Source organism: Acomys russatus, chromosome 27, assembly GCF_903995435.1.
Source record: "Acomys russatus chromosome 27, mAcoRus1.1, whole genome shotgun sequence".
Classification (NCBI taxonomy): Eukaryota; Metazoa; Chordata; class Mammalia; order Rodentia; family Muridae; genus Acomys; species Acomys russatus.
The window spans coordinates 16,593,373-16,613,197 of NC_067163.1; the positions used below are offsets into that span (position 1 = coordinate 16,593,373).

At 41.7% G+C, this 19,825-nt stretch overlaps 1 protein-coding gene and 2 non-coding genes across 6 annotated transcripts in view; 2 read left to right on the forward strand and 1 right to left on the reverse strand.

Moving 5' to 3' along the window:
* Ddhd2 (DDHD domain containing 2) overlaps positions 1-19,360 on the reverse strand; it is a 45,472-nt gene extending 26,112 nt beyond the window's left edge. For 2 of the 4 annotated variants that reach the window (XM_051169972.1, XM_051169970.1), the window contains exons 1-9: positions 19,253-19,360; positions 17,596-17,821; positions 16,789-16,979; positions 14,863-14,952; positions 13,870-13,990; positions 11,171-11,260; positions 8,647-8,782; positions 1,997-2,205; positions 1,687-1,754 (exon numbers count right to left, since the gene is read on the reverse strand). In XM_051169972.1, coding sequence (XP_051025929.1) covers positions 1,687-1,754; positions 1,997-2,205; positions 8,647-8,782; positions 11,171-11,260; positions 13,870-13,990; positions 14,863-14,952; positions 16,789-16,979; positions 17,596-17,815 — 1,125 coding nt within the window. In that variant the 5' untranslated portion in view covers positions 17,816-17,821; positions 19,253-19,360. Of the gene's footprint in view, positions 1-1,686; positions 1,755-1,996; positions 2,206-8,646; positions 8,783-11,170; positions 11,261-13,869; positions 13,991-14,862; positions 14,953-16,788; positions 16,980-17,595; positions 17,822-19,012; positions 19,035-19,252 lie in introns of those variants that run through there. The other 2 variants (XM_051169971.1, XM_051169973.1) reach the window with 2 other exon arrangements.
* LOC127210384 (U6 spliceosomal RNA) lies at positions 7,159-7,260 on the forward strand. Its single transcript, XR_007833294.1, has one exon. It is a non-coding gene; the product is annotated as a U6 spliceosomal RNA (small nuclear RNA).
* LOC127210387 (U6 spliceosomal RNA) lies at positions 12,618-12,724 on the forward strand. Its single transcript, XR_007833296.1, has one exon. It is a non-coding gene; the product is annotated as a U6 spliceosomal RNA (small nuclear RNA).
* Positions 19,361-19,825: the final 465 nt, after the last annotated feature.

Here is a 19,825-nt window from a genome sequence, read left to right on the forward strand (position 1 = left end):
AAAAAAACAATTTGGCTGGGTAGTGGTGGTGATGCATGCATTTAATTCCAGCACTTGGGAGGCAGAGACAGGCAGCTCTCTGTGAATTTGAGGCAGGCCTGTGAGTTCCAGAACAGTCAGAGCTAAACAGAGAAACACTGTTTCAAAACAACAACAAAAACAAAAACATGGGGCTAGAGAGATGGCTCAGAGGTTAAGAGCACCTCTTCCAGAGGTCCTGAGTTCAATTCCCAGCACTCACATGTTGGCTCACAACTATCTGTAATGAGATCTGGTGCCCTCTTCTCGAGTGCAGGAAAAATGTTGTATGCATAATAAATAAAACCTTTTTTAAAAAACATAATTTAACATAAAACAATCAAGGCTGGAGAGACAGTTCAGCAGTTAGCAACACTGCCTGTTCTTCCAGAGGACCTGGGTTCAATTCCTAGCAGCCACATGGCAGCTTACAACTGTTTGTAACTCCAGTGCCAGGGAATCTGATGCCTTCCTTCTTCTGGCCTCTGAGGGCAACAAGTACAAATATGGTGCAGACACTCATACACATACAAGTCTATAAAGGGGAGGCTGGAGAGATGGCTCAGCAGTTAACAGCTTGCTCTCTTGCAGAGGGCTTGGATTTGGTTCCTAGCACACACATGGTTGCTTACAACTATCTGTATACTTCAGTTCCAATGGACCTGATGCCTTTTTTTGACCTTCAGGGGCAGCAGTACATACACGATGTAGATAATATACATGGGGGCAAAACAGCTAAACAGGGACTGAAGAGATGGCTCAGTGGATAAGAGAAGGTGTTCTTCCAGAAGACCCAAGTTCAGTTCCTAGCACCCACATGTTGGCTTACAACCATCAGTTCCAGAGGATTTTGCACCTTCTGATGCAGGTAAAACACTTATACGTAGGTTAAAAAAAATATGTTTTTAAACCCAGTCATGGGGCTGGAGAGATGACTCAGAGGTTAAGGGCACTAACTGTGCCTCCAGAGGTCCTGAGTTCAATTCCCAGCAACCACATGGTGGCTCACAGCCATCTATAATGTGATCTGGTGCCCTCTTCTAGTCTGCAGGTGTACATGCAGGCAGAGCACTGTATTCATAATAATAAATAAATAAATCTTTAAAAAAAATGCAGCCATACATATAAAAAATAAACCCAAAAAATAAAACAAAGATATAAAATAGTCTAAGACAGAGCCCAAGTCCTGGAAGAACTAAAGACCAAAAGATTCACAGGACACTTACAAAAGAGAAAAATAGAAGACAATGTCCATCAAACACCACGTCAATCCTATCAATGATAAATGTTCATGGACTTTATGAAGAGAGAGGTTTCACCACCACGCCTCCCTCGGCTTTCACACATAACTTCCATCCAAGTCACTCTTCATGCCCTTACATGCAATCTACAGTTAGCTCACCGACTACAGTTCTATTTAGGCAGCAGCAGAGTATTCAGAAGAGAAGGAAGGCATCTATGCTTATTTTACAATATGGCAGTGGTTTGTAGACACAAAATACTATCTTGCTTCTATCACCCAAGATTGACAAGACATAATTACCAGGCTGTTAAAATACACATTTAACATTATAACATAAGACTAAACTCAGCTAAACACAAAAGGCTGAAAATCTAAATCTTTAGTATGGAATATTACAAAAGAACCTATCTAAACTTCCAAATTACCTTTTCACTGTCAATATTCCCAAAAGAATCTTTCTGATTTGTTAGGATATCAAACAATATAAGCGAACCTATAAGTAAAATAGAAGAAGGGACAATTTCTAAGACATTGGCTGTCTTTTATATAAAAAGTTATAAGCCAATAACAAATGTAAGAATATCAACAGAGAATCTTTCCAATTTACCACCACCCCTCCAACCCCTCCAAATTCTTCATCACAGTTTACTTGCAGTTCTGATTCTACTATTGATTAAAGACACTGTATTTCAAAATGTGACAGTCCTCTCTGGCTCCAGAGAGTTCATTTGTTACCTAAACTATGACCAGCAATGGATACACCCCCTTTGAAATCAGGGTTCCTCTGTAGAAAAAGTGTATATATTCGGTTCATCTCAGAAGCTACTGTGTCCACAATAGTCTGACAGTAGGTGGGGCTATTGTAGAAGAAGACATCCAGAATTGTATCATTAGTGAAGTGTCTGAGGCGATTAATGCTGGGCAAGGTTATCCTCTGCAGATCTCTGAGGGAAGCAAAAAAAAAAGCTGTTTTGAGTAGGAAATCTAAGTCCAGTCCACACTACTTTCTAGTTATTATTTAGCTTATTCTCAAAGCTTAGAGTCAAATATTCAGTGATGCAAGAGGCACCTATCAAGATGAAGAGAAGACAGAGGCTTTAAAAATGTGTTTAGTGAAGAAGAGAAAAAAAGAGAACAATAGAGAGGTAAAATATGCCATGTCATGCAAGGAGATCACTGTGAGTTCAAGGCCAGCCTGGTCTACAGAGCAAGTTCCAGGACAACTAAAGCTATACAGAGAAACTGTGACTTGAAAAACCAATAACAAAAAGAAACAGAAAAAAAGAGAGATACATCATTTGACTTCAGTGCATAGACTTTGTTTGGATCTCAGTTTAGGGGGAAAAAAAAAAAAGGCAACATATCACTTTGTAGTCCAGGCTGGCCTTAAACTTGTGATTCTCCTGTTTCAGCCTCTCTAATAATGGGATTACAGGTGTTCACCACCATCCTCAGCTTGGATTTCAGTTTTAAATATGTGTGTACATCTGTGTTTGTATAGGTATATAAAATATCAGTTAGACACTGGAAATTTGCATTTTTCCCCATGAGAACTGCCCTGTATTCCTCACTTGCTTAAATAATCATCAAGGATTCACCGGTAGGTGCCCAAGGGACAAAGCAGCTCAAACCCTGATTGGGGATTGCCAGGAGTTTGGAGGGAGGTGCAATAGGTGGGGGAACCCCAGCTGTCCCTTCAGCTATCCTCCCTATCACCTTTGTCCAGTTTTTCTCAGGGGGAGGAGAGTTGGGGACTTGGGAAGAGGTACAGAGCCCAGAATGGAGAAGGGCACTGGGGGAAGGGTCTCCCACTTCACACGCACACACAACACTGATCTTCCAGGGAGCAGAAATTGGGAAAGCTGGCTGAACCAGGCTTCCCCACTGCCCTAGATTTAGAGATCTGAATGTTAATTAGAAAGGTCACTTCCCCCCTCTCCCTATTTTTTTTTGAGACAAAGTTTCTCTATGTAGTCATGGCCATCCTAAAACCGCTATGCAGATTGGCCTCAAACTGACACAAATCCCTCTGCCTCTGCCTCTGGAGTGCTCAGATTAAAGGGCTGTGACATCACGGCCAGTAGAGGGTATGGAAGTCCCTAGAACTGGAATTACCATGTAGGTACCAGGACCTGAAGTTGTATCATCTGCAAGGGCAGCAAGTGTTCTTAACCACTGAGCCATACAGTCAGATACTTCTCCCCACAGAGCTGAGGACTGAACTAAATCCCCAACCCCACTAGATACTATTTTTCATATCATAAGACTATTTATTTATAGTTATTACAGATTTAAAATTGAGTCCCCTTTTCAAAGATCTACTAATGTGCCAATTAACTCACTAAATTATCATCTTTGAATAAGAAACCAAAATGAAAAGTAACATTAAAAAAAAGAAAGTTATAACTCAAAATAAATGGTGATTCTTCCTCATTTCAAGAAATTAAGGGGCTGGAGAGATAGCTCAGTGGTTAAGAGCACTGTCTGCTTTTCCAGAGGTCCTGAGTTCAATTCCCAGCAACTACATGGTGGCTCACAACCATCTATAATGAGATCTGATGTGCACTGTATACACAATAAATAAATAAGTCTTTAAAAAAAGAAAAAAGAAATTAAGTTTAAATCTGGCATGGTGGCACACACCTTTAAGGCCAGTACTAGAAAGGTAGAGGCAGGTGGAGCACTGTGAATTCCAGGCCAGCCTGTTCTACAAAGCGGGGTCCAGGACAGCCAAAGCTACACAGAGAACCCTTGTCTCAGAACAAAAAAGAAAGGAAGGAAGGAAGAAATTAAACTAATGTGAAATAAAAAGGTTAATTACTTGGTAAAAATCATGCACATCTTTTTATTTACTTACTTTGGTTTTTTTGAGACTGGGTTTGTCTATAGAGAGATCCTCCAGCCTCTGTCTCCTGACTATTGGGATTAGAGGCTGGCGTGTGCTGCCATGTCCAGCTAATAATACACATTTAATTTAAAAAACTACGATAGAAAAGAAAAAAAAGCAATTTTTGGGGTGTTCTGTTTTGTTTTTCCAAGACAGGGTTTCTCTATGTAGCCTTGGTTGTCCTGGACTTGCTTTGTAGACCAGGCTGGCCTCGAACTCACAGCGATCCGCCTGCCTCTGCCTTCGTGAACACTGGGATTACAGGCATGAGCCACTGTGCCCAGCTACAAAAAACAATTATAAAACAAAACAAAACTCCTTTAATTATATACAGATCTAAGGTGAATCCAAGCAGATTTTTAAAGCTAAACATGAAAGTAATTTAAAGATACATACATTATTAATGGGAGCTTTTAGCCTATTTGTTATTTTATTTCCTAGTTCAATAAAAATCATACTACATCTATGAATTCATATATACATAAATAATCAAAAATTTCTCTAAGTACAAGAGATGTAAGGAAAATGCTACAAGCAAACTCTGAAGCATGATCAGAACATTCTCGAAGCAGAAATGTGTACCTTAAACTTCAAATGAGGAGGCTGTTTCATAAAGCCAGACAGAAAGGGAAAATGTGGAACAGGCAGTGAGAGGTGGAGTGGAACAGACTTTTCACCTTGTATAAAGGTAACGAGGGGGGCTGCTCATTATCAATCAATGCAGGGCCAATGGGAAAAGTTATCACTACGTTCCAACAATTTTACCTAAAAACATTTTTAAAAATTAGGAAAAACTATATTTGCACCTCAAATGATTTCATAAAAACTGCAATTTAAATAAGCATTTCTAACTATAGTAGTCTGAAAAAAGCAACAGCTATCTATTTTTTCTTTTCTCCGCCCCCCACCCCCACCCCCGAGGCAGGGTCTCTCTGTGTAGCTTTGGCTGTCCTGGAACTTGCTTTGTAGACCAGGCTGGTCTTGAACTCTGAGATCTACCTGCCTCTGCTTCCCAAGAGTGCTGGGATTGAGGCATGTGCCACCACTGCCTGGAAGCAATAGCTATCTTTTTCTTTCTTTCTTTTTTTTTTTTTTTAAAGCAATAGCTATCTTAATGAAACTTTAAACTCGTGTATAAGCTCCCTTTTAAATAATTCTTTTGAACTGTTTCTGAATTTGAAGTTTACTGAGCCACTCTCAGCTGTGAGTTTTAAGCAGCCAATGCTTATTCCATGTTCTGCAGCACTGTGATTATATATTGGCTTTAAGAGTGTCTCATCTGTCTACCCTCTCCCTCCCTCCCTCTTACCCCTGACCCCCTTTCTCTCTTCTGTCTCTCTCTCCTTGTCTCTCTCTCCTTGTCTCTCTCTCTTGGGTACCCCTCTCCCTTTCCTTCTCTCCTCATGCTCACTTAATAAACCTCATATATTCTTTAAAAAGGGGGGTCTCATGGGGGCTGGGCATGGTGGGGAGAGCCTTTAACCACAGCACTCAGGAGGCAGAGGAAGGTGGATCCCCGTGAATTCAAAGCAAGCTTGATCTACATAGCAAGTTCCAGGACAGCCAGAGCTACAGAGGGAACTGGCTCCTTGCAAAGGACTGGGGTTCAGTTCTCAGAACCCACATGGTGACTCAAACTTATGATTGCAGCTGCAGGGGCATCTGATGCCCTTTCTGGTCTTGGGCAGCAGACACACAAGTGGTGCACAGGCAGACATGCAGCAAACACTCATGCATAGAGAATAAAGTTACATACATAATGTAGTTCCCACAGTGGGTTATTGGTTGAGGCAGTCTATTCATAACATTAATTTTAACAATGGGATGGAAACATTTTAGATGAAAACTAAATGTTCTTTGCATGTACTTATTTTAGCAAATTGTAACTAGCTACTAAAACCCCAATAACAACCAATCAACACTGGTTTTTAAGGTTAAACAATAAGAACATTATAAGGTCTGGCATGCTGGTACACACACCTTTAATCCCAGCACTCAGGAGGCAGAAGCAGAGAGATCTCTGGAAGTTCAAGGCCAGCCTATATATCTCTATCCCTGTATCAAGTTTAAGCCAGTCAGGCTACACAGTGAGTCTTTGTTTCTACACATAGATTAGTGCTGATTCCACCTGCTCCCAGGTGCTCTTCTGCAGTGGGCAGCAGTCAGTTCAGAGCTTGATGACTACGCAAACGCTATAGTGAGAGACTATTGGGTGTTCAGCCCTGCATGCGACATCAGTATCAACATCTCCACAACTCAGGAACAATAATAAGAGGAGGCAGAACAAAACAGAAGAGCTAAAGGAAGAGGAAGAACGCTGTGCAATGCCATCTTCTGGGCACAAGGTCAAGCCAACAATAACAAAAAAAAAAATTGGTAAATATTCCACCAGACAGTAGTAACCAGATTGAGTCTGTGTGTGGGGGTAGGGGGGAGGGAGAGAGAAACAGAGGGAGACAGAGAGAGAGAGACAGAGAGAAATGTGGGAAGGGGTTGGGAGATTAACAGCAAGTATTGGGAATGAATATTATCAAGATACATTGAAGCCTGGCAGTGGTGGTGCACACCTGTAATCCCAGCACTTGGGAGGCAGAGGCAGGCAGATGTGAGTTCGAGGCCAGTCTGGTCTACAAAGTGAGTTTAGGTCAAGGCTACACAGAGAAACCCTGTCTCAAAACCCAAAAAAATAAAAAGTAAAAAATACCCTATTTAGAGTTTTTTCTTTTTTAACATTTTGATTCTTTATGTCATGCACCCTAATTATCAGTTTTCTTAAACTTGTGACCCCTTTTAATCCAAAACTTGTTTAAGTGACCTCCAGGTATCGAGGTATATAAAATAAGCACATATCAAACATTCACTGATAGTAAATAAAAAGCTATTTTAAAGTTAATTCTTTATGGTTTTGTTTTGTTTTGTTTGAGTTTTTGAGACAAGGTTTCTCTGTGTAGCCTTGGCTGTCCTGGACTTGCTTTGTAGACCAGGCTGAAAAATTATAAATATATAGTAGTTGCTTCTGCAGCACATATACTAAAATTAGAACAATACAGAGAAGATTAGCATGCCCCTGTGCAAAGATGACATGCAAATTCAACAAGTATTCAGTACTTTTTTTTACCCACAGATGTGATCTGATATATGCTAAGCATGCCTTTGCACACTGGTATGTGGGTAAGAACACACAGGCAAAACATCCACATACATGAAACAACTATAAAAATATAAAAAAACTTGCCAGGCCACGGTGGTTTATGCCTTTAATCCCAGCACTCAGGGAGGCAGACGTAAACAGATCTCTGTGAGTTCGAGGCCAGCCTGGTCTACAGAGTGAGTTCCAGGACATCCAAGACTACACAGAGAAACCCTATCCTCAAAAAAACCAAACAAATAAAACAAAAGACAAACAAACAAACCCAAAACAACGGGTGGTGGTGGCTCATGCCTTTAATCCCAGCACCTGGGAGGCAGAGTCAGGCTGATCTCTGTGAGCCTGGTCTACAAAGTGAGTCCAGGACAGTCAAGGCTACACAGAGAAACCCTGTCTCAAAAAACCAAAAAAAGAAAAAAGAAAAACCCCATAAAAATACAGAAACTCCACATGGAAGCTGTACATGGTAATGCAGCACAAGTCTATAATTCCAATACCGGGAAGCTGAGGCATGAGGACCAAGACTTCAGAGTCAGCACGGGCTACACTGTAAGACCTTGTCGTAAAAGGAGGATGTGAGCTGGGAGAAGGAGCTAATTCTGCACCATTCATAAATCAATACAGCTTAATGCTGGTAGGCTGTGATGTGGCTTTGTAATAGAATGCTTGCCTGGGGTGGATAAACCCTATGGATTCTCAACTCTGCCAAACAGAAAGCACAAACAAAGAGAGAGAAAAACCCCCTTCATGCTGAACATTCTAAGGCCACTGAGGACATGGCTGTCTTACCGAAAGACTATGAGGGGGTTGGTATGGATTCTGTTGGACTAGAGGGCAAGGAAGAAAGAAGAATACTAAGCTGAAGTACCAGAAAGGTGCTGTTTTTATGGGAAACTTATTCTCTTTTTTTTTTGTTGTTCGCTTTTGTTTTTTGAGAAAGAGTCTCTATGTAGTCCTGACTGTCCTGGAACTCACAATGTACACTAGGCTGGCCTCAAACTCACAGAGATACACCTGCCTCCACCTGCCTCTATCTCCCGTGAGCTGGGGTTAAAGGGATGTGCCACCACCCAGCAGGAAGCTTCTTCTTCTCAGCACTGACAGCTGAGGCATGAACAGTTAATTTATATGTAGTACTGTATGTGCTTGGAGTTACTGACGTATGCTTTAATATGAATGCTTTGTCGTTGACCCAAGCTGTCCATTTCTCTGATGGGTTTTAAATAAAATTTCCATCTTTCATTTTTTATCTTAATACATAATTAGCTATAACAGAAATGCCCTTAAGCACAATGGCAATCAGAAAATATTATAATCATAGTTAACAACTTAAGGGTATAAGGGACTCACATATCTACTCCAGTAGAATGCAAAGGACTGTGCCAGTTGACTGGAAGAAATTCTACCCTTCCAATCTGCTGATTTTCTTGGGCTTTCTTAAAATGTGTCTGTAGCAGGTTCAAGGAAACACTTCGAAAATCATTAACTAGAAAAGAAAATTGACTTATGCATCAACAGTGAAGCAAAAAATAATGCACAGACTTCAGATGCAACACAACATGCAGCAGCGCCTGCCTGCACGCCCTAAGAACACACAGCAGCGCCCGCCTGCGCGCCCTAAAAACATGCAGCAGTGCCCGCCTGCATGCCCTAAGAACACGCAGCAGCGCCTGCCTGCGCGCCCTAAGAACATGCAGCTGCACCTGCCTGCGCGCCCTAAGAATATGCAGAGACTGGAGACAAAATAACCAGCGCAGGAAAGACATTTAACTAGGAAATACTCATTTACTAAAAGGCTTGCATTTATCACACAAAACATTTACCAAAAGAAAAACTGACATCAAAACTGTCATAGAATGGTTTTATTTTTAAAATCCCATGACTCCATGTGAAGTCTTTTAGTCATCTATTCTAACTCTAGTTGCTACTGTTTTCCTGTGTTTGAAAACAGCATCAGCTAGTTGGTCTAGCAAATGGCTCAGTAAGTAAGGGTGATTGCCACCAGGCCTGAAGGCCTATGGACCCGTGTGGTAGGAGAGAACTCATTTCTCCTACTTGTCCTCTGACCTCCACAAGTGTACCATGCTACTTATATGCCCACACAAAAACAAGGCAATGTAATTTTTTTAACTCAAAAACTATTATTTGGTTGTTGTTTTGTTTTTCAAGACAGGGTTTCTCTGTGTAGCCTTGGCTGTCCTGGACTCAGTTTGTAGACCAGGCTGGCCTCGAACTCACAGCAATCAGCCTGCCTTTGCCTTTCAAGTGCTGGGATTAAAGGCGTGTGCCACCACACCTGGCAAATTATATATTTTTAAACTTTTAAAAATATTTATGTATTTATTATGTATACAATGTTCTGTCTGTATGTGTGCCTCCCTGCCTAAAGAGGACACCAGATCTCATTATAGATAGTTATGAGCCACCATGTAGTTGCTGCGAATTGAACTCAGGAACTCTGGAAGAGCAGCCAGTGCTCTTAACCTCTGAGCCATCTCTTCAGCCCTAAACAATTATTTTTTAAAAGAAATAGTTGTAGTTTACTAAGAAAAAAAAAAAAAAAAGACAGCAGGGAGTGGTAGCTCACACCTTCAATGCCAACACTCAGGAGGAGAAGGCAGGCAGACAGAACTCTATGAACTGAGGCCAGCTGGTCCTCACAATGTATTCCTGGCCAGCCAGGGCTACATAGTGAGAGGCTGTCTCAAAAAAACAAAAACACAACAACAACAATAAACCCAGCCGGGCTTGGGCCTTTGATGGCAGCACTGGGGTGGGGGAAGGGATGGTGCGGCAGAGGCAGGTGGATTGCTGTGAGTTCGAGGCCATCCTGGTCTACAAAGCGAGTCCAGGACAGCCAAGGCTACATAAAGAAAGCCTGTCTCAAAAAAAAAAAAAAAATTATTTTACTCATATGTGTGTTGTCTGCATGTACCCTGCATGTATGTCTGTACCCATGCATGTACCATATGCATACATTGCCTGTAAAGGCCACAAGAGGGCATCAAATCCCCTGGAACTGGCATTCAGAGAATTTGTGAGCCAGCACGTGGGTGCTTGAGTCAAGCATTGATCCTCTGGGAGAGCAGCCAGTGAGTGCTCTTAACTGCTGAGCCATCTCCCCAGGCTCTAATAATTTAGAATTTTAAAAAAATACACTGTTGGCCGGGTGTGAGGGCACATGCCTTTAATCCCATCATTTGGAAAGCAAAGCCAGGCAGATCTCTGTGGAGTTTGAGGCTAGCCTGGTCTACGAAGTGAGTCCAGAATAGCCAAGGCTACACAGAGAAACCTTGTCTTGAAAAACGTAAAAAACAAAAAACAAAAAACACCATTGTTCAACATTCTTATCACCTCAACTTTAACCTGGCAGAACATACTTCTAGTTTATTCAGAACCATTACCAAGCAGAAGAGAGTTCCCAAGTAGATCAGATTTTGAATACCATCAAGCTTTGAAGATAGTGCCTTTTAAAATTAAGTCATGAGGGTTTTTGTTTATTTTGATTTTTCTGAGACAATGCTGAGATGACAAGCGTGTAAGATTTATCAAGATATTTCTTGTGGTATGAATTACAACAACGATAAGCTTCTATTATTTACTTCAACTCCCATCCATACGGTGGTTATAACAAGCTGGTTTAATCACAGAACAGTCTCAGCAGGATTACAGGCTGACTCACTCAGGGGTCACTAGTTAAGAGTATTAAGTCTCTGGAAATTACTGGCGTGAGTCTAAGCAGGGCAGCTTCACCATCCTTAGCTCTACAATCTTCTTATGTAGCTAAGACAACAGACCAAAAGACAATGCCTGATCCTCTGCACGGGAGATAACTCTCCTCAAATCATCTATCTTACATGCCTTGCAAACGTACCACACTGAACAATGCTTCGAAAACGGAGATCACAAGCTGGTCCAATCCCATGGACTACAAACACTAAGTGATCTATTTGTAAAGGCTCCCCTAAAAATAAAATTAAAGAGAAAAATTAGAAACATTATAAGCATAACAAAATTAAAATTAAAAGATAATTTAAAAGGTACAAAATGGTCATATATGTAACTACTTACTTAGTAAAAATACATTAATTTTACTTTCTAATTTTTTCATTATTTTTGGTAACAGGGTTAGGGTTAGGTCACTACGTAGCTCTGGCTGGCCTGAAACTCAGAATGTAGACCAGACTAGCCTTGGCAATCCATCTTCCTTTGCCTCAAGAATCCTGGGATTATAATTATTCTTAAATATGTTTCTGAAATATTTTCACATTTTAAAAGTATTTTGAAATAACTATAAGCTACAGAAAAAAATACTAAAGAAACCCCCTTGCACTTTTTACAAATCCAAATTGCTTTGTTTTGATGCAGGGTCTGTCTGTCCCAAGCTGATCTTGAGCTTGGAGTTGAGACTAACCTTGACCTGACCCTCTTGCCACCACCTCCCTAAGAATGTAGTTACACATAACAAGAGTAGAGCAACCAAACCCAGACAATCCATCATTGATACATTCCTCTTATCTAATTATTCCATTTTTACCAACCATCCTAATAATGTCTGCCATGTTTTTAAAGGCTAAAATTTTTATTTTTATTTATTTATTTTTTTAAATTTTTAATCATCTTTTGGGAGGGAAGGTTGAGACAGTACCTCTCTATATAGCCGTGGCTGTCCTGGAACTCACAGAGATCTGCTCCTGAGTGCTAGGATTAAAGGAGTGCACCATCATGCCCAAATCTTTTTTGATTTTAGTTTTAATTTTCTATTCCTGCATGTGAATCTGCCTACCAGAAGAGGGCACCTGATCTCATTACAGATAGTTATGAGCCACCATGTGGTTGCTGGGAATTGAACTCAGGACCTTTGGAAGAGCAGCCAGTGCTCTTAACCGTTAAGCCATCTCTATAGCCCCGAAACTTATCTTTTAAATTACAGCAATTCTAAGATTTTGTTCAAGAAGCAAATAATTTCTTCTACAAGACAAAAAGCACTGTATAATCTAGATAAATGTTTAAAACGAGCCATAAGTGACCCTAGGTAGTTAGCAATAACCATCTAATTCCTTCTGAAAGTTTTCCATAACTGAAAATCAAGGGCAGAAATTACAATAATAAACTTCTAGTTGATCAGGAGATATAAAAATTCATGAAAATCGAACTAAATCAGTTCATCTAAAAGTGAGATCTTGAGGAAAAGCAACTTTAAATGAGTTTTTGTGCTGTTTCAGTTCTTAACAGCTGAGGGTGGCGGTGCATGCCTATAATTCTAGCACTGGAACAGGCTAGCCTGAACGACACAGTGAGGTCATGCCTCAAAACAGCCAGCATTCATTTAAGTAACACATATGCTAAAACTAGAATAATACAGAGAAAATTAGCATGGCCCCTATGTAAAGATAACTCACAAATTCATGAAATGAAGTATTTTGTATTTTTGAGAAATATATGGTTTAGAGACTAGATACCAAAAACAAAAACACAAAAAAACCACACAAAAATCAGAGCTGAGGAGGTGGCTCAGTTGGTAAGGGTACAAAAGAACCCTGAGTTTGAGTCTTCTACACCACATAAAATGCTGTGTATGGCAGAACATGCTTGAAACCCCACCATTAGAAAGCTTACTGCTCAGCCAGACTAGCCTAAACAGTGAGCTTCTTCCTGGTTCAGTGAGAACCTGTCTCCAGAGAAGAAGACTAAGATGGACAAAGAACATGCCTACGGGCCCCGCTCATGTTTCTGGGCACAAACACCTGCACATTCACATGCATGTACTGAGTGTGCACACATTACCCAGATGCAGGTCAAGCGGTGGAATGCTTGCCTAGCATATCCAAAGGCCTAGGGTTTTTGTTTGTTTATTTTGAAACAAAGTCTCACTATGTCGCATATGCTGGCCTGGAACTCACTATGTAGACCAGGCTAGTCTCAAACTCACAGAGATCCACTGGCCTCTTCTGAACTAGTGATTAAAAATGTATACTACCACACCCAGGGAAGCCCCATGTTTGATCCCAGTATCACATAAAATGGTCACAGTGGAGCACACCTGTATTCTGAGCACAAAAGGGATAGTTATAGAAGTATCAAAACTTTGTTATCCTTAGCTATAAAATGAATTTGAGACCAGCCCAAACCTACATGAGACCCTCTGTCAAAAGAAAACTTAGGGGGCTGGAAAGATGCCTCAGAGGTTAAGAGCATTGTCTGCTCTTCTAGAGGTCCTGAGTTCAATTCCCAGCAACCACATGGTGGCTCATAACCATCTATACCCTCTAAATGTCCTCTTCTGGCATGGCCGTGTGTATGCAGACAGAGCACTCAAATACATAACATAAACAAAATAAAAGATAATGTGTGTGTGTGTGTGTGTGTGTGTGTGTGTGTGTGTGTGTGTGAGAGAGAGAGAGAGAGAGAGAGAGAGAGAGAGAGAAGTAATGTTGGTCTTAATTTAGAATAAGCCCACATAACTAAAGAACATTTTTAATCCTGAATGAAACACAAATCCAAAGGGAAAAGGCCACAATTTAAAGAATCAACTAGTGTGAGAGCATAAGAAACATAAATGATTGACATTACCACAGTGGATATCAACAGGGATACTCTCAACTCCTCTCTTTACTGATCTTGGTCGACCTTGCTCAGTGGACGTTGAGCCCCACTCATCAGACCCTGCGACTGGCTGGTAATGCACCATGAGCTTAAATAGAAAAAATCAGAGCAATATTCTACATCATGTGTGATTCAAAACATTCTGAATGACAGAAACACATCTTTCATATAGCTAAACCTCAACTGGAGCTCTGACATGCAGCTCCTATAGCCTAAAGTGAGAACCCTGAAAATACATTAGACTAACAGATCTTTCAATAATATACAACACATGGGTCAGGTGTGGTGGTACATGCTTTCAATTCCAGCACTTGGGAGATAGAGGCAAGAATTTCTGTGAGTTTGCTGGGCATGGTGGCGCACGCTTTTAATCCTAGCACTTGGGAGGCAGAGGCAGGGGGATCTCTGTGAGTTCAAGGGCAGCCTGGTCTACAAAGTGAGTCTAGGACAGCCAAGGCTACACAGAGAAACCCTGTCTCAACAAAACAAAACATAATAGCATGTGAATCTGAACCCCACTCTGATGCTAAGATGGGAGGCAGAGACAGGAGAAAGCTTAAAAGCTTGTGGGCTAGCTAGCCCAGTGCGCACACTGGACAACAATGGAGAACTCTGCCTGGAACTAGGACAGGACTGACATTTAAATTTGTCCTCTGATAAGCACATAAGCACACTGTTGTTTATTTGCACCCACATTCACACATACACCATACACAAATCATATGTGCACACACACTATATAATATATACATCATGCACATATAGAAGGAAATTCTCACATACAAACTGAATGGAGTAAATGACTATCATCGTTGACAGCGTTTATGATAGTGAGTCCAATATGTGCTATGTCAAAGGTTAATCTATGTAGTGTCCATAGAACAGAAGACCCATTGGTGTTCCTTAGTAATACGTTAAACTTTGACCTAAATCTCAGTGACACGCTTTGCTTCACTTTACCTTTGGATTGTGTAAGACGATAATTTCTCTGTTTGGAGATTCTAGTTTCTTTTTCCATTCATCCAGAGTTACAGCAAGCATGTATGTTTCCTTAAAAGAAAATTTATTTTATATTAGAATTTCTAACAACTTTTTAAAAGCCTTAACTTATTAATGACTTCTAATTAAAAAAACAAAAAAAAAACAAACCACTCTCCAACTTAACAAAGTCATTTTAGACTCACTGGTCGCGCACTGCTGGAGGCTGAGTCCAGGGCCTTGTAAGTAGACAGGACTCCACACTGAGCTGCGCTCTCAGCGACCAGCAGCCAAGTGTGGTGGCCTATACCTGTCATCCCAGTACTCGGAAGGCTAAACCATGAAGATTACTATCAATCTGAGTCTTAGGCCAGGCCAGCCAGAGATACACAGCAATATCCTGATTCAAAAAGATGTAGCTTAACTGTAGCATGCTTGCCTAGCAGGCAGAAAGGCTCATAGACCATCCACAGCAAAGCATAAGATCAGGCTAGGGGTGGGTCCCAGCACTCAAAGGGGTAGAGGCAGAAACAGTAGAGCTGAAACCTACCTGTCAACTCTGGGGTATGTGCGAAGAGCTCTGCCTCAAGAAACAAAATGAAACAAAGCAAACACCCCATCGCAAACAAATAACAAAACAAAAGAAAATACTACTTTGAATTCTACTACTATTCATAGTGACATATATATGTCAATAACAATCTATTTCAATTTCAAGAAAACCAATATATTTTTCAGAGCAAGAACAATACAAATTGGGGCTAGAGAGATGGTTCGAAAGTTAAGAGCATTTGCTGCTCTTATAGATGACCTGGGTTAAATTCCCAGCACCCAAACGGCAGCTCACGAACATCTAACTCCAGTTCCAGAGGCTTCAATGCCTTCTTCTGGCCACCTTGGGCACTGCACACATGCAGATAAAACACTCACTCGTTAAAATAAAATAAAACATTTTAAACTACTAGGCATCATGGTGCATGCCTTTAGTACCAGTACTCAGGAGGCAGGTCTGTCAGATTTTGAGACCACCCTGGCCTATATAGCAAGCTCTAGGACAGCCAAGACTACAAAGAGAAACGTTATTTTTTTTTTTTTTTTTTTTAACTTCTAAAAATTATTTCGCTTGAGAGACAGAGGCAGGCAGATCTCTGTGAGTTCAAGGCCAGCCTGGTCTATAGAGCGAGTTCCAGGACAGCTAGAGCTGTTACACAGAGAAACCCTGTCTCAAAAACCAAAATAAATAAATAAAAGAAAATAAAAAAAATTTAAAAATTAAATACTAAGCTGGATATGGTGACGCACGCCTTTAATCTCAGCACTCAGGAGGCAGAGGCAGGTGGATCAACCTGAGTTTGAGGCCAGCCTGGTCTACAAAGGGAGTACAGGACAGCCAAGGCTACACAGAGAAACCCTGTCCCAAAAAACCAAAAACCAACAACAAAAATAATTAAATAATAAAAATTATGTCAAAAGTTTGGGTTTTGGTCTTATTTTTAGATGCCAACAATAATTACCATTAGGGAAACATTTAATTTTATCTATCTTTCTTTCTATTTTTTTGAGACAGGGTTTCTCTATGTAGTCTTGGCTATCCTGGAACTCACTCTGTAGACCAGTCTAACCTTAGACTTATAGAGATCCACCTGCCTCTGCCTCCTGAGTGCTGGGATTAAAGACACCTGGCTACACTCAATTATTTTTTTCCTACATTCAAATTTAAAAGATGTAATATGTTTATAAAATTAACATTTTGAAATTAAAACTTTAGTCTAAACTAAGTGTGACATAAGGCATGCAAACGTTTCCTGGAAGTTTCACATAATATGTTAGAAGAGTTTTTAAAAAATACCAAATGATAGAAGAAAAGAAATAAGGAAAATGGTGAGTAAAACAGAAGCAGAGGATTACCTCCAAAACTTGGCTGAAGCTCTCCGAGTAGGGAATATATTTATTGTCTTTGTCCCCCTTGTAAAACCATGTACATCGTCTCACTTCTGAGGGTAGTTCATCCCAGTACACAGCATAGCGCATCCTTTCCCCTAAATGAACATCGTATCTGCCCCCGTCCGTGGGAACAACTCTCTCATTACAATCCTTTCCTACCAAGAATTGCAGAAGAGAGAAATGCAGAATGTCACAAGAGCTCTCCCAAAGGGCAATCGTACGTTACAGCACAAATAATCACATGAGACGTAAACAGTTTCTACTTGGCTACATAGTAAAATAAACAGAATTTATTTCATATCTTTTTCTTTCTTTCTTTTTTTTTTTTTTAATATATCTTTTTCATGAACTACTTTTCAGGTCAAACCAATTATATTTTAATAAAAAAAATCGTACCTGAATAATTTTTTTCTCTAAGACAATAATGCCAGACACACACACACACACACAAATTTTCCTATACTTCTTGCTTGATGAATCAAGAGGTAAATTTATGACAGCCATGACAATGTACCATAACTAACACTATTGCTACAGGAGAAAAACAAAAACAAGTGACATGTTAACTCAGCTTGCACTGTGACACCTTACTCTATACACATACTTTCTGAGTAAAATCTAAAACGCAAGCTAGAATACAGAAATATAATTATGGAGAAATTTAGTACAGTTTTTAAAAGACGAAAATGGAAAAATTCTAAAATTTAATTTTAATGGCAATCACAGTAATCACATTTCCTCTTAGTTTGAGAAAAGTTGGAATCTTCCTACCAGAGCCATGTGCCTCTTCCAGCTGTTGTGAATCCTCAGAGTTGAAAGGAATCCATATCTCCTTAGAATCTATTACCTTACAATAAAACCAATGTGGAGAAACGGGTTCATACAAGCTGTTACCATCCATGTCTATGAGCTCAAAGGAGCTGCAGGAGTTTGGTGATGGGGACGGATCTGACTGAGACAGCTGTTCCTGGTGCGAGTCCACTGATGACATTTCGCTCTACCAAAAAAAAAAAAAAAAAAAATATATATATATATATATATATATATATATATATATATATATGTATATATATATAAACAAACTATCAGGAGAATTATTTTGCCTCTATCAACACTATAAACGTTCACACACAAAATAACCGTTTTTGGAGCTGTTCTTAGAACAAATTTTTAAAGTAACGCAATTTAAAACAAAAATATAAAATTATTTGGGGAGGGAAATAAAATGTTCAGCTCCATCGTTCTGCACTGAGGTCCCAATTCTCCTTAAAAAACTAAAATGTTTAATCGTACAATAAGCTCTTAACAAACCCAGAAATTTCAAGAAACACACGGTCAAAGCTGATTGCAACAAGATACTTTAGCAATTTTCAACCTAAAGGTAGCACCAATGGCTGAAAATTTATTACTTCCAGGTGAGCTATATAGTATAAACAGGTAGGTTTAAGGCCCTATTATACATTTCTAATACACATTTATGTAACTATTGGAATCTTAAAATACAGAAAATAGGAGCCAGGCATGATGGTTCATGCCTTTAATCCCAGCTCTCAGGAGGCAGAGGCAGGCAAGTCCAGGACAGCCAGGACTACACAGAGAAACCTTGTCTCGAAAAACAAAAACAACACACACACACACACACACACACACACACACACACACACACACACACACACACACACACACACACACACACACACACACACACACACACACACACACACACACACACACACACACACACACACACACACACACACACACACACACACACACACACACACACACACAAAACCCCAAAGCACAGAAAATAGAACTAGTCACTTAATCATTTTGGCTGATTCTCCAAGTGTGCTTCAATAGCGGCTGTGGTACATTTAACGCCCAAACAGAAACTTTGCCTGCAGCCACAGCTGTGCACGGGCCTACGGAGACGCAGCGCCCAAGTTTCGGGTGAAAAGTAACAAGTGACCTCAATAGCCCCCTTCACGAAGGATGACAACGAGTTCCCACCGATCCAATACTCTAGCACCGGGCGGACCAGAGCAGCAGACATAGGAGCGACCCCCCAAAGCTCTGCTAGGCGGTCAGAGGAGCAGAGCAGCATCCCAGCATGGGGCACGCTCAGACCGCAAAGCGGAGCTCAGGAACAAACGCTCCCGGAGCCTCCCCGTTATCTGCCTGAGACCTCGGCCTGCCCTCTTCTCCCGACGACAGGCTCCTGCCACCAGCTCCAGGCTTCGAGTGCGAGTTCGAGTAGCCGAGCCGCCCGCGGATGCGCTGGGGTTCGGCGGACCCTAGAGCCGCCCCCCACGGCTCGCCCCCCGCCCCGGGCGCCCGTGCGGACCTGGACGCGCTTCCTCAGAGCCGCCGCTCGCGCTCTCGGCCCTCGGGAAGGGAGCCGGAGCACATCCCCGCCGCAGCCTACCTCCCAACCCCGGGCGGGGCGGGCGGACGGGCGGAGCCTGCGGCCGCGCCCCAATCCCGTTCCGCGGGCTCCAAGGCGCTCCAGCCGCCGCGAGCTGCGCACCCGGCTGAGTCGGCTCGCCCGGGTAGAGCCTGAGGCACAGGAGGACCCACCGAAGTGTCGCGAGATGTGGGGGGATTCGCGCGAGATGTGGCTTCTCCTGCGGGCAGGCGCCAGGCACGCGCTGGCGGCGTGGGGCCGCGCGCGGGGCCGTCTTGGGTCCGAGGCTTCGGGGGGGTGGGGGGGAGGAGCCTTGGAGGTGACATTTTAGGACCCGCCGGAGAGGCTCAGCGCTTCCCGGGGGGAATCGGGCACCCTGACCCCTGGTGGTGCCCCCCAAGTGGCAACACTAGGCGGGAGGGAACTGTGGGGACGGAGGCATGAAGGAATCCTGGTGAGAAAGGATGGAAAGGAGCTGGGTGCTAGCGGGGCGTTGGCGTTCCCCTCAAGTTTGTCCTGGGGCGTTGGCTCCTCGCCTCCGTCTCCCTTTCTCCCTTTCCCCCTCCTCCTCTCCCTCCCCCGCCCTTTACCTCT